This window comes from Osmerus mordax, chromosome 5 (assembly GCF_038355195.1).
Source record: "Osmerus mordax isolate fOsmMor3 chromosome 5, fOsmMor3.pri, whole genome shotgun sequence".
Lineage (NCBI taxonomy): Eukaryota > Metazoa > Chordata > Actinopteri > Osmeriformes > Osmeridae > Osmerus > Osmerus mordax.
In genome coordinates, this window is record NC_090054.1 from 17,936,777 (window position 1) to 17,951,531 (window position 14,755).

The window sequence follows — 14,755 nt, forward strand, 5'->3', positions numbered from 1 at the left end:
CTTTCCGAGGAGGATGACATTTTCTTGTGACAGGTGTGTTGGGATTCTCTGCCTTTAGAACAGCATTGCTACAAGTACAACTGAAAGTGAACTGGATTGTTTTCTGGACAATTTTCCAAGGATTCTTCTTGTAGCTCGGAGATGGTTTATTTAATATTTATCAAAATCTTATATTAATATAAGGATAAATAATATTTCTAAGGATAAGATATTTATTATCTTATCCTTAGAAATAATCAATACAGGGGCCAATATATATTACCCTAGAATAAATAGTTTTCCTGAGAAAGGGCATTGCAAGGCAGTTTGATCATAATGACTATTGACTTTCCAGAAAACCTGGCGGACAGAGCCAAGTCCATCCCAGCCAAAGCAAACAGTGACTAAAAAAATTAGGCTTACAAAGCAAGTTTGTTGCAGTCTAAAGAGTCCAACTTAAGGAAACGGATATACAACTGAACCTTCCATTTCTTTCCATTGTATAGAGGTCAAGAGATGGTTGCAATTCATATTCCCATGTTTCTCCAAGCTACATTTTATATCTCCTGTCACTTTTTCTGATAACCAACATAACTGTAATATGCATTGTACTTGCTCACCCCTGTACATTCAATTACAAAGTTATGTGCAAGGACTGGTGACTTGTTGAAACTGCATTCAGTAGTAATCATCTTGGAATACCTGAACCCAAATCACACATAATAATTCCCTGAGTAGATAACAGCCACTTAGCTGAAGCAGACTATATTTTATACAAATTAACTTTAGTGTGAAACCGAAAGAGAGGAAATCATTCCATGACTCTACTGTACTTAAGCAAACAGCTAGAGTAGCAGATGCTTCACTGGTTAAACAACTCAGTGTCATTATTGCCCCTCACAGCTGAAGATGTTTATGGCATTTTAAAGTGCCTCAATTGTCACAGTGGATACCTATCTGCTATAATGGCTGACATAAGCAAATCAGCAACGGCTGTGCTCTATAGGCTTCTGGGAAAGAGTCCAGCCACAGAGAGACTTAGGGCCTTCCCCTTTGTAAACATTCAGTGAGAGACAAATGTGGGCACCGCACCAGGTACACTTTACAAAAATCTGTATTAGATAGCCATGGTGGGGAGTGTAAAATTAGTTATACTGGATGACTGCTTTAAGGTAATCCTGTAACATGTGAAAAATGTGTGAGGGAAAAATATGCCACTGGGAAATCTGTGGTTAAATTGCTTCAGGTTGTCACTATTATGTTCTGCAGTAAAAAAATAAATAAAATAAAAAATAAAGAGAATGTGCAACTTCTTACGACCCATGCAAGTTCTGGGAAGGTGCCTTTGGTACAAGGATATTTCTCATTTTCATCCTATACAAACAATATAAAGTAAATTAACACAGCTCAAACCAGCTCAGTTGTTAAAAAGGCCTCAGAGAAATTAAGTTTCTCTTGTCAAGAGATTCACCAAAATGTCAAAAAGAACATATCAGACCTACTGTTAGCTGTATCAGAAGACAGGAGATTAGTCTGAAAGTAAGAGGAAGTTAGATCATTTCATACAGCCTACAATATCAGATAATATATCATTTATATTCCTAAAACAGTTTTGACACACCTTGAAAAGATATTTACACATTGAGATGAAAACTTGAATGAGGAAGAGATCCTTGGATGGTGGTGAAAGCCAAACAGACATTCCAAGCATCGTAAGGAAGTTGTTTTAATTTCCTCTAAAAAGTCCCAGGAAAGTTGGTATAACCTAAAACAGAAGAACATATGCTGGATTGCGAAAACAGGTCATCCTATTGCAACATTGATACATCGATGATGATTGTATCAGGACCACATTTTTATATGAGACATAGCATAGATAGCATAATTATAATTTTTTACAATACAAATTGTACGTTTAAATTTACTTTATATTGACCAACATTACGTCAAGGAACATATTGATACTTCAAAGAAACATCGGAGTATAATTCAAAGTAACATGCGATGAAAAGTGGCACCTGTTGCATTGTTGCAAAATGTGACCAATTAAACGGGTGTTTTTTTTAGGTGTACTTCGTTAAACTAAAACATTTTATAATTTTTTTTTACATTTGAGTCGCACACCGGTCAGCCGTCTCTCTTCCTGCCATTCTGAGTAACTCCATGTGAACTTGATAAGGCACGAGGAGAAACTGGGTCTGTCGACGTCAGCTTCATCTGATTCAGAGCAACATGGCGGAGGTGAGCGGGCTGAGGAATCGTAATCATTTTGAAACAAACTGCAAAAGCCGCGTATTTGACAAAGGTAACTTTCTAAACATTTCAAGGGGGTTTTGTTGGGACGTGAACAAATGTATGTCAGGGGCTCAACTCATACACGAATATAGTTACTCTGGAGTTGAACTATTTGGCTAAGTAGCTAGCTGTGTTTTCAGATGTATGCTTCTGAGATCGCGCCAGTGAAAGGTGTACTGCATTGCTAAACCTAACGCTACTTAGTGCTTGTCAACACAGTAGCCAACGAGTTGATCCGATCCGTCCTGTGACTGCTACGGACTGCTGTCAATATCACATGCATCTTTCTGTCACGTTGGACCGCTTGTCTTCCTTTTCACGTAGCTTGCATTTTGAGTTTTGTTTTAAGTTTGTGTTTCTGGCATTGTTTCTGACTGATGTCCTCGCAAACAGGAATTTTAGAAAACAACTAAATTACCGCTTGCTCTTTCCCCTACTCAACAACGAGCAAGTCCCGTGTCGTCTTAACCGGCTAATGTTTAGGATATTTTAAGCGGGCTATTCTTAGTTTCTTACTGATTTGCTCATCTTTTTATCTAGGTATTCGTTAAACCAGCTAACTTTGCATTTGGCAGCAATGTTTTGCATATGAAACAGCCAATGCCTTCTCATTCTTCGCAGTTTACCATTGTTGATATACCCCGGCGAGACAAGCAAGAACACCTGTTTGTTTTCGTGTCTCGTTGTGTAAGGTGCTGCTTGCCTTGCCATGAGTGCTGATGAAACGCGAGATATGTTTACATACTGTCATCTTACAGAGGGTGGTAAAATACTTATCTAGGGTGCTCCTCACGTGCTTCTGCCTGCACAGCCAGCAGTAACTTTCACTTGGGCCTTTTATTCTTTAACAGCCCCACTTGATTATGTGGTACACGACAGCCCCAAATATCATGTATATGCACTGGCAGTCAACGTGTGTGTGTGTATACTAATTCCAATGGCAAAATAAATTGTAAATATTGCGAAGTGTTGCATTTTTGTCTTGGTGGATATAAGGGAATAGGAAAAGTATTTCATAAGATCACAAGGACCCTTATCATAATGACCCTTGTATGAACATGTTGAAGCACAGCTGGGATTATGTGGCAACAGTTAACACTCTTGCTGGGCTGACTGCACCGCACTTTGGCCTTGGTGGGCTTGCTGGCTGCTGTTGAACGTCTGGCCTGCTTGACACCAGTCCAGACGAGAGCCGAGTCTCCTGGGGATGAATCTCAATAGTCTGAAGAGATGTCTTCATCTCATGTCTTATTCATCTGCTGCACCTACCTTTAAAGATTAGTTTAAAGATGAAAAATAGTCGTCGTCGTCCACCGCTGTCCAACTGGGCAGGGATGAAGAAAACCGCTTAGGAGGACTATAATGCAGCCCTTGAGCTGGCAACACAGGAGGTGTGGGGTAGACGACTGGATGGGAGTATTTCTGTACATAAAATGACCCTTAATCGAAGGAAAGTTATCCATATTTAGATGGCGTGCTGCGCCAAGTAGAGCAGGGTCTTCTCAAGGTTTCTCTGATGTGGTGCAGGACAGAGTTTGTGGAGCTGTTATGAGCCAGAGAGCTGTGATAGAGAGAAGCGGTACCTTAGTCACAGCCATTAAACCTGTGCTGCGATGCAGATTACACCCAGGACGATTGGACTGGCCATTAGAAAGATAAGGAAAGAGCCATGATAACACTGAGCTAATTTTGGAACCGTCGGCTCTGAGATTCTGTCAAGGTGGAGACTTTGTGGATGAGTGTGTATTTAAATATTAGTTTGTTGTAGAATCCAATTTAAGGACTAGGGCTTTCCATCTCTTTCTCTCACACACATACACTTTCTCACTCTCCCTCACAAAAAATAACGTATACCTGCAGCCAATCCATGAAAAAATCTCTCGTCTTCTCTATAGAGCTAGCTGTTTCATCTTATAAAGCAAAGCTTCTTAAATTACCCGTCTTCTGTGTCCTAGAATGGTGCTTCAAATACAGACCCGGCTATGTAGACCTAAGGGTGGAGTGGTCTAGTTTAACTCGGGCTAAAAACAAACAGCCAGTCGATGACACAGATGTCCAACATAGTATCAGTTACAGCTCTAAAGCAGTAGCCTACATAGAATACAATGGAAGCACTGCTGCCAGTCTGCTAGCATCAGGTGTAACTGTACTTTGAGATGAAGTGTTCTTTGTTAACATGTAGTCTACATGGTTTCAATGTGCCCCAGGCTGATTGGCTAAGATGAATATCTTATCTAATATTCCTAATATTGAATGTTTTCTCGCGAAGTGTTGTTTTTCCGTAGAGGTCGAGGGAAGTGTGTGTGTGTGTGTGTCAGCGGGGCACCTCAGCTGGCTGTGAAGGCAGCCCTCAGTGGGAGTCTGGGTGGAGCACGGTCATGTTCTCTCCTGCCTTCTGTTCCCTCTCTGTTTCTGGCATCCGCCACCAAACGCTGTTGTTTACCATAGCAGGACCACATCACAGTGCTACCAACCCATCATACCCAGCCTTTAATAACCCCAAACCACACGCAGCCCTGGCCATTGGCTGGGTTTGTGTACAGGACAGGTGGGCTTTTTGATAAATGTTCAAATTCTCAGTGTCATTTGGCACGATTAGAAGTGCATTTGGCACAGGGTGAAGTGTCAGTGCAGAGAGAGAACCCGTCCATGACGGAATCCTTCATATGAAGCGTGGTTGAGGGACTGAAGACTCAAGGTTTTGTCAAAAGTGTGGGCCAAGATAACCGTAAAGGTGTTGTGATCAGCAAGGACTTTGACTTCATCTTGATACAGGAAAGTAGGCTGGTTTCTATCAGGTTAATGACGCATTTGTCTCATGCCACCCCTAACAGTGATCTAATTGAGTGAATAACCAAGCCTAGAGCCTAGATACCTGTCCTACCTGTTCTGTTTGGTGTTGCCAGTCAGGATAACTGGGGCAGGATGAGTTGTTTCCTGTCAATGGGAGTGCCTTTATTTAGAATACAATCAGAATGATTCCAACGACAAGAAGAGGACACATTCTTCTTCAAGCTGAAGTAACGTCCTTTCAGTTAGGCCTACTTAGAGAGCAGAAACTACAATAAGATTTTTGAAATCTTTCCAATCTGGGCTTTTGTGTAATGCTCACATTGTTTGAGATTTTAGAGCCTTGCCTGATATCTTGTTACGATTGTTCAGTGTGTGCTATACACAACCAGTCCAACTGTGACCCGTTAGGTCTTAGTTCATTTGTCAAAACCCTAGGTCCATTTTCCTCTGGCCCTCATACGCTATCTATTGCCCAGCAGTACAGGGTGTACTGCTGCACAATAAGGCGACTGGCTTTTAGAATTCAGCTCCATGACTGGACAGCTTGCAAATTGCCCGTGCATTATTCTATAAATCATCTGAATCATTCAACGGTGGGGGAATTGTGGCACCTAATTGTTTATCATATCCAGATGTTGGATTTCATTTCTATTCTGCCCCCCTCCACAGCCATAGGCTGGTCTGACAGCTGTCTCTCCTCTCTCCCCTAGGTGTGAGTGGGGTCGAGGATGTCCCAATGATGCCCCCAGACAGTAAGCCTCCCCTGGCCGTGCCTGAGGATGCCAGGGAGGAGGAGACCGATGAACCCCAGGATCTGTACTCGGAGCCAGGCTTAGACACTGACCCGCCTTCCCCAGAGGAACCAGAGCCAGAACCTGTGGTCGAGGAGGAGGAGAAAGCCCGGCCCATCCAGATAGTTCTGGCCCACGAGGACGACCACAACTTTGAGCTGGATGTTGTAGCGCTGGAGAAGCTGCTTCTGCAGGATGAGATCAGGGATCTGAACGTGGTGGTGGTGTCTGTAGCCGGAGCCTTCCGGAAGGGCAAGTCCTTCCTGCTGGACTTCATGCTGCGCTACATGCACAACCAGGTGAGATACTCGCCCTGACAGCGCTGGGCTGGGAAAGACATAACCAGTTCTGTGGTATACATATGCTCTAGACAGGCATGCAATACCATGCACAGCTTTTCTAACCGCGCTCCTATTAGTTCCACCGCAAACACATTGACAGAGTGATACTGTGTGTCAGAACCAGGTGAGCTACTCTAAAGAGGTTTCAATCTGAGCCAGATTTTTTGTACATCCACCTCCCTGAAACAAAGAACAGTTGTTCACACACGCAAATGAGTACAAAAGACACGGTGGTCCAACAAGGATCCTATTTGTTCTCACACAGTCCTCTGGGATGTGTTGAGAAGTGTTTAGTTCCTCCTCGCTTCATCTCAGTCCTTCCTGTAGGTGTATTCCATTCCTAGATTCCCTTTGTCGTGCTAATTAGCTGTTCCCCAAGTTGTACCCCAGAAGTTTTTTTTGTCTCATCACCATTTAATTAGAACGAGGCGATGCCTTTTCTGGGGGTTTCTGGGACGGGAGCTCCCCCAGGGCGGAGGTGCGCGTCACCGTGGCTGTGTCTCTGGAACGAGGATCTACGAGCCAGACTGGTGCGCTTCTGTCGATGCAGCCGGCAATCGATGTAGCTCGTCGTTTCGGAAGGGCAGGCTCAGCTGTGACCTCACGTAAACGTCTGTATTTAAAGAGACAAAATGCTAAACCAACAATTAGTCGAGGCTTATTGTTTCATGGTGAGGTGGTAGCAGGAGTCTGACAGATGGTGGACTGACCAGTCCCTCGTCCACAGTCCTGCTGTAGCATCAGCTGCTGAGACAGGAACAGACCAGATCGTCTTACACACAGCTGCCACATGTCACCGTACAGTGGGTCAAGAAGGGAGTGTTTCTGTGGCAACCAAGTGTCGCCCCGGACAACTAACGGTTTCCCTGCCTGGCTCCGGATGAGTGACAGCAAAGTGGAACCTGATTAGAAAAGCATAAGGTCGCGGTCGAGTGTGTGTGTGTGTCTGTGTGTGTCTGAGTGCCTGTTGGCGTGTGCCTGCTGAGAACACACAAGGTGACACTCCCAGAGCAGAGAGGCAGTGATTGCCGTGTGTGTGTGTGTGTTCTCCACTCCATCTCCTCCAGGGTCAGCTGTTGAGGATGACTTTGCGCCCTCATGTTCCATCAGCAACACACACTGTAACTGCACACTGTGACCCTGCCAAAATGACTAGCAGCACCCCCAGACACAACCAGCATCCACACATCACTCTCCATTTCCAGCAGGTCCTTCACAGGTCTGTTTTTGTATCCTGTTGAGTCCATATACACCATCTTGAGGTGCTAGTTTAACCTTTTATATTCAACTCTCACAGCCACAGAGATGAGAGGAATAGAGTTATGGCATAGCTGTGCTTTGTGGCAAGTGATATTTCTACGAGATCTGTCCATTTAAACCCCTCCTTATTGTGGAATCTACTCTCTGATTTAACACATCTATGAATATCATTAAACAATGGTTTTGTGATTATCAGCCAGTTTCCCACACATGTATTAAGCCTAGTCCTAAACTAAGAGAGAAATTCTATGAAGATCTTTATTGGAAAAGGTTTTCGTCTAAGATCAGGCTCATCCAGGTCTGGGAAACTGAGCCTATATGTCACTTGCAGTCATGATTATCTTAAACATTTTACCTTGACCTAACTCTCTGGAATGCTGCCAAGGCACTACACACACACACATACACACACACACACATATACACACACACACACCAGACCCTAAACTAGTTGTTTCAGCACACAGCTAATGATCAGCTATGAATTGCATGCTTGTAGTCCAGGGAACTTTTGTCTTGATAGATTACTTTGGCATTCATACAACCCTGTTCTGTTATCCTTGACCTATCTTGTACAAAGGGCCTAGTCAGCACTAGTGTAATAAACATCTAATGCCAATTTGGCTTTACTTCTGAATTAGTAGTCAGGTCTGAATATGACATCACAGGGCCCCCCAGTGGCCATCTAATGTAAATGCATGTCAGTAGGAAATGCGGCAAATCTACACAAACGGTCTGTGTCTCATTTCTTCCCCCCCCCTCTCTCTCTGCCTCTCTCTGCACCTCTCCCTTCCTCCCTGTGGTGCCAGCAGCACTTGGACCAGTGGATGGGGGGGGATGACGAGCCCCTGACGGGCTTCAGCTGGAGGGGGGGATGTGAGAGGGAGACCACCGGCATCCAGGTCTGGAGCGAGGTGTTTGTGGTGCCCAAGCCAGACGGCAGCAAGGTGACACACACACACACATATGTCCACGCATCCTATTATATGAACACACACCAGCAGAAACGTCATGTGCTCACATGCATACACAGCATTCTATACAAAGACCAGCAGCAGATTCCAACCTGCTCTGCTCTGCTGGCAGGTTGCAGTTCTGCTAGCCGACACCCAGGGGGCGTTTGACAGCCAGTCAACCATCAAGGACTGTGCTACTGTGTTTGCTCTCAGCACCATGACCAGCTCAGTACAGGTGTGTGTGTGTGTGTGTGTGCGTGCGTGCATTCACATGAAAGATGGAGCGACAAATTGTTGTACTGCAGAAAATGACTATAAACCCAAGTTTGTGAGGTGATTGAGGTGAAGATGATTGCTTCCAAATGTCAGTAGCCGTTTCATCTTTCTATATGGTTGCAGGTATATAACCTGTCTCATAACATACAAGAGGATGATCTGCAGCACCTCCAGGTAAACACTGAAGAGCTCCAATTATGGATGGCTCCTTCTGAGAACTGTTGGTGGCTTCAGGACTGAACTCTCGCTCTCTCTGCTCTCCTTCTCTTTTATCTCTCTTTGTCTCTCCTCCCCCTGCACTCTCACTCTCTCTCTCTTCGTCTCTCCTCCCCCTGCACTCTCACTCTCTCTCTTCGTCTCTCCTCCCCCTGCACTCTCTCTCTCTTCGTCTCTCCTCCCCCTGCACTCTCACTCTCTCTCTCTTCGTCTCTCCTCCCCCTGCACTCTCTGCTCTTTCACTGTCTCTCTCTTCGTCTCTCCTCCCCCTGCACTCTCTCTCTCTCTCTGTCGCATAGCTCTTCACAGAATATGGACGTCTGGCTATGGAGGAGATCTACCTGAAACCCTTCCAGGTAACACACCCAGTCTGGAGATGGACCCTGCATCTGGGAAAATCTGTCATGGAAGCACTCAGAACCGCATCTAGGATCTAGTTTTGAACTCAGTGGTCGTTGTCGTTTTAGTCTCTGATGTTCCTGATCCGGGACTGGTGCTACCCCTATGAACACAACTATGGCCTGAAGGGGGGAAACCACTTCCTGGATAGGAGACTGCAGGTGAGTGGAGTCTGGTCCATACACTAGCATCTGGAATAGAGCACCCAGACAAGAGAGATTTTTAAAACCTCTCAGCATATCCTCTATTTCAATAAATAAACACAAAACTGTGAGCAAATAGTGTGTGTGTGTGTGTGCGTGCACTCCCAGGTGAAGCAGAACCAGCACGAGGAGCTGCAGAACGTCAGGAAGCACATCCACTCCTGCTTCACCACCATCGGCTGCTTCCTGCTCCCCCACCCAGGCCTCAGGGTGGCCACCAACCCTAACTTCGACGGCAGGCTCAAAGGTCAACGCTCCCCCATCTGCTCCCCGAGGACGATCACATCCAGCATCACATCTAGCATCACATCCAGCATCACACACCATCAAAGCACTAAAGAATACAAATATACAGAATGTTTTGATGATGATGATGATGATGTCGTTGTCTCAGATATTGACCCGGACTTCAAGCAGGAGCTGGCCGACCTGGTGCCCCTGCTGCTGGCCCCTGAGAGGCTGGTCGAGAAGGAGATCGGCGGGGTTAAGGTCACCTGCAGAGACCTGGTGGAGTACTTCAAGGTCAGGCTTCTCCCCACCCCCCCTCGCTCTGCCGCGATGGCAGCTCACACTGCAGTTAGGAGAGCACCTGTCGAGGGCCCCACTCACCACAGCATCACTCCTCTCCGAGGGAGCCGTTCAGAACCACACATCACTGTTTGCTTATTCAAAGATCAATTGGGATGGTGGATGCATGTTGGAGTCTCTTCTAACCGGGGCGTCTGAACTGATCTCTCCAGGCCTACATCAAGATCTACCAGGGGGAGGAGCTCCCGCATCCCAAGTCCATGCTGCAGGTCCGTACTGCTCTTGCATGGTTTCTTTATTTTCCATCTGATCCAATCCCTCCATTCCTCAGTCTATTCCAACACGCTCCTCTGTTACCTAGGCAACAGCAGAAGCCAACAACCTGACGGCAGTGGCCGGAGCCAAAGACACTTACAACAGGAACATGGAACTGGTGGGTTCTGGAGCACATATATACACACACATACACACACCTAGCCTTTTTATGATGATCACGTATTCTGAGAAACTATTAAAAAAATAAATAGTTTTACCTTTCCATGTGAGGCAAACATTTTACAGTGGGATTTGTAAACAAAGGCCTATGTATTCTACTCAGTATCCATAACTCATCAATTTGGCTGCAGCATTAGAAAACCTTCCCAAGCGCTCATGTTGTCTTGTTCCCCCCCCCCCCCCCCCCCCCCCCCTCTGTCAGGTCTGCGGAGGGGACAAGCCCTACATCGCCCCTGCCGACCTGGAGCGCTGCCACGACGACTTCAAGGAATGCTCCGTGAGCCAGTTCCGGGCCGTCAAGAAGATGGGCGGCGAGGACTTCTGCCTGCGCTACCAGCAGCAGCTGGAGGGCGAGCTGGACGAGGCCTACGCCAACTTCACCAAGCACAACGACGGCAAGAACATCTTCTACGCCGCGCGCACGCCCGCCACGCTCTTCGCCGTCATGTTGGTCACCTACGTGGTGTCCGGGGTGACGGGCTTCGTGGGGCTGAGCACCCTGGCGGCGCTGGCTAACCTGGTGATGGGGATGGCTCTCATGGCGCTGTCGACCTGGGCCTACGTCAAGTATTCCGGAGAGTTCCGGGAGCTGGGGACCCTCATAGACCTGGTGGCTGAGACCCTCTGGGAACAGGTGGGTGTGAGGACGAGAGAGGGATTTCTGAGGACCTTTGTGTGGTTTGTCAAGATTTTCGAATCTCTTTTTCAGCATTGTTTGATCATAGATCATTAATTAGGAAAAGCTAATTAAGGAATCTTGCTAATTCAGGCTGTGGAGCTCCATGATTCTGTCTGTTGTGTCTGTCTCGGATATTCCTTTGGATGTTCATGTCCCTGCTCCGGACTACAGATCATCACATCACCCCAATCCCCCAACCCTCTTCAATCGTCCTTCAAACCCTTTATCTTCCAATGATCCTCTTTCTTTCATCCTTTCATTTTACACCGCCACCCAATCAACTCTTTTTTTTGTTCCTCTCTGCTATCTGATCGCTCAATCAGACAGTGTTCTATGTAATCTTTCTCTCCTAATCGGAATCCTCCCTCCCTCCTCTCTCTGCCTAATCAGAGGACACCCAGAAAGGTGAGAGAGGTGGCCGCTTGGTCAGTCATACCTCTTGCCTGTCTGTGAAGCTCTTACCGAATCAACTGTCTGGTCTATCTCTGGTTGTCTTTCTCTAACTCCTAACCTCCCCCTCCCTCCCCCCCCCGTGTCTACAGGTGTTTTGGGAGCTTTTTGAGTCTGCAAAGCGTCGAGTTGCTTGGAGCTCTTTCCTCCCAGCAGCCCCAGAAGCAGGACCAGCCCAGAGATTCAGACTGTCCTCCTTAGCTTCCTCCAGCCAGCACGACAAGACTAACTAGCATCTCTCTGGCTACGCTAGACTAAATTAAGCTAAGATATGCTAGCTGCTATGCTGCCTTTAGCCTTTCCGCTCTGGTCCTTCTGTCTCGATGCAGGGGCCGGGGTGGCTGGATTTGCCCGCTCCACCCTGCCCATGTCTGGGGACTCAGGTTGGAACCCCTCAATCCTCTCTCCCTGAATGTTAGCACAGCACGCCCGCTCGTTCGCACAAGAGAGGGACTCTTTTTTTGGGGGGGATGATTGACGTTATGTATTTCAGTTGCCATTATCTTCTTTTTTTGTGTGTGGAGGTGATCTTAAGTGTTTGTGGTCTGCATGTTGGATGGTTTCTCTACTTTTGCTTCTTCTCACCCATTTCTTTTTTCCTCTTTAGTTTGTCCACGTCGTCACATAACCACCACGGTGATTTGAACAAGTCTTTTAATCACACCCCTCCCCTCTCTCTCTCTCTCTCTCTCTCCCCCCCCCCTCCACATGTCTGGTGTTCCTGTTCTCTATCACTCTACAAATGATCCTTATCTTTCCCCTCTTTCCTGTCCTCTCGCCTGTGTGCTCCGCTCTCTCCTCCCTCCTGTGTCTCCAGGTGTTGAAGCCCCTGAGTGAACACTATATGGAGGACGGCGTGAGGCAGACTGTGGTGAACTCTCTCAAAGCCAGCCTGACAGAGCAGGCTCCGCAGCGCGCCAAGTTAAAGGCCCGCTGATTCTCTCCCCCATCCCCCCTCACTCACTCACTCGCCCGATCACTCAGTGCGCTAAGTCCAAGAGCTGTGGAACTGTTCAAAACCAAAGTTGAGTCCCCCCCCCCAAATCCCTTCGGCCCTCTCTGTCTGCTGTAGTACTGCTAAGACTGCTGGCTGCTCTGCTCCACATCGCCCCCCAGTGGCCGAAAAGGATGATCAACAAGCAATGAAAGGGGAAGTCATTATCTGCATCTCTGGTCTGCTCTCTCACTCTCTTTCTCTGTCTCTGTATTTGGCCTTTACCAAAATCTGCCCTACTGATACTCTTGAATGTGCCATGTTGTTTATGCACCTGCAAATGCTAGCCATCGTGTATGTGCCCACACACGCACAAACTTCTGTCAGGATCGCAAGTGATATGAAATGGAACGTCAGGGATACAGGACAAATCAGCGTCTGTCACATCCAGTCAAGAGCAAATTGCACTTGTTTGGGTGTCAGCAGTACTTCAGGGATAAAAACGGCTGTTTTATAGTTGTGACAATGGATGCAAAACGAATCTGTCTGCATGTGTACTGTACCCAAGTTAACCTGGCCTGAAACAGCCCCCTTGCCACCCTACCTAGAATAGATCTGAGAAGATGGATAGGTCTAAGCAAGATGGTTTACCTTCGGATAGACTGGGAGGAATGGCCTGTACCATATCATGCCCTCTGCTGTATCATATTGAGTCTCGAGGAACTAGGGACTGTTTCTGAACGGGCCATCTGAGTCGATGCTCTCGCTCTCTCATTCTGTCTATTTAAAAGAGATGAACTGTAGAAAACAAACTTTTGGTCTGTAATTGTTTAGGATTCTGTTTTTTTTGTTTTGTTTTTTTTGACAACTGACCCTGCATCTTAGCTGTAGTGTACCTACCAGTATTCCCCCTCTGCTCCCTGTTGAGAGCTGAAGTACGTAGCGTAGAACGAACCAGGGCCCAGGGCTATGCTTCTGGAGCAGGGGAATGGTATTCTGACCATTTCACTCATTTGCTTTTTCTTTAAAACCCACAACTTTTAAGTGGTAGAGAACAGATATTACAATGCTTCTTTTTTGAATCTTCACTAATGGTAATATCATGTAAGAGTACACTGTAGAATCAGTTCCATCCACAACTGTCTTGCCTTGAAAGAGCCAGTCTGTACAGTCTCATTTTATATGTATATCACAAATAGGGCATGTATGTGACATATTTAATACAATTTGTATACATTTTATAGTGAAATTGTTGACTTGATTTTTTTTTTTTTTTTTTTTTTTTGACCAGCTAGAACCAGGGTTTGGTTTGTTATAGGATTGTTCCCAAATAAGGATTAGTTCTAGTCTGTTATGGTTCAAACAATTCAAGATTTGTAGCCCTTGTATTCCACCTTTTGGACAACAAAGCTTTTCTGGAATGTGATCTCTGGGTTGAGATGTTTTGTCTGTCTGATTTTAAATCCATTTCCTGTAATTTATTTTTCAATAAAGAACTTTTGAGCTTATTGAATAAAAATGAAAATATTCACGTGACTTTGGTCTGTTTTCTGGGAAAAACTTTGCCACTGTTAAATGGATTTGGTGTAAAAAATAAATGTACATTTGTCACAATAGTAGCAAATTTGATCAGACTGTTTAGTTGGAAGGTGTCATATGTCTGCTGTCAAACATCAGATCTTCTGTCAGGGTTCCTGCAGGTTTCAGTAAGTCAAATTTAAGCCATTTTTAAGACTATAAAGATTGAAATTTAAGACCTACACAACGCATAATTAAAATAATTAATTTCATTCAGCAGTAAGTACTAGGGGTGGGGAAAAAATCGATTCACATATGAATCGCGATTCACATCGATTCACCCCGTGGTGTAGTGGGTTGAGAACGAGGGCCTACACCACAACGACCTGGGTTCAAAACCAGTGTAAAACCAGTAGTGCCAAACATCCATGGGCCCAGATCCGGGTCCCTGTAACTGCGGTGCACTCCCCGACTGTCCAGATCCCCGACTGTCCAGATCCCCTCTCCCAGCTGTCTTTCCAGGTACCCAACTGTCCCACCAGGACAGGCTCAACCAAGAGTCTAAAAAGAAATATACCTTTTATCAGTTGTATTAGTCAAGTTTTATTTAAGTCCAAGAGCAAAAATTTAACTGGAAGAAGA

General features: G+C 45.9%; 1 protein-coding gene across 3 annotated transcripts; it reads left to right on the forward strand.

The window, feature by feature from the left end:
• Nucleotides 1-2,211: 2,211 nt before the first annotated feature.
• atl2 (atlastin GTPase 2) lies at nt 2,212-14,124 on the forward strand. 3 transcript variants are annotated; one of them, XM_067236271.1, is made up of 13 exons: nt 2,212-2,284; nt 5,778-6,157; nt 8,272-8,406; nt 8,546-8,650; nt 8,815-8,865; nt 9,207-9,263; nt 9,375-9,467; nt 9,618-9,756; nt 9,904-10,031; nt 10,250-10,306; nt 10,399-10,470; nt 10,735-11,166; nt 12,479-14,124. In XM_067236271.1, exons 1-13 carry the CDS (start codon nt 2,212-2,214, stop codon nt 12,596-12,598), a joined length of 1,842 nt encoding a protein of 613 aa, XP_067092372.1. In that variant the 3' UTR covers nt 12,599-14,124. The 3 variants fall into 3 exon arrangements, with proteins under 3 accessions (XP_067092372.1, XP_067092371.1, XP_067092373.1); XM_067236270.1 differs by lacking the exon at nt 12,479-14,124 and adding an exon at nt 11,754-12,461; XM_067236272.1 differs by lacking the exons at nt 2,212-2,284; nt 5,778-6,157; nt 12,479-14,124 and adding exons at nt 7,315-7,418; nt 11,754-12,461.
• The last annotated feature ends 631 nt before the right edge of the window (nt 14,125-14,755 follow it).

Bases quoted from the DNA above. Each gene is read 5' to 3' on its own strand.
- atl2 (XM_067236270.1), top strand. From the start codon at position 2,212: ATGGCGGAGGTGAGCGGGCTGAGGAATCGTAATCATTTTGAAACAAAC. The intron at 6,158-8,271 runs GTGAGATACTCG...TGGTGCCAGCAG, and splicing joins TGCGCTACATGCACAACCAG to CACTTGGACCAGTGGATGGG. The intron at 10,307-10,398 runs GTCCGTACTGCT...TCTGTTACCTAG, and splicing joins ATCCCAAGTCCATGCTGCAG to GCAACAGCAGAAGCCAACAA.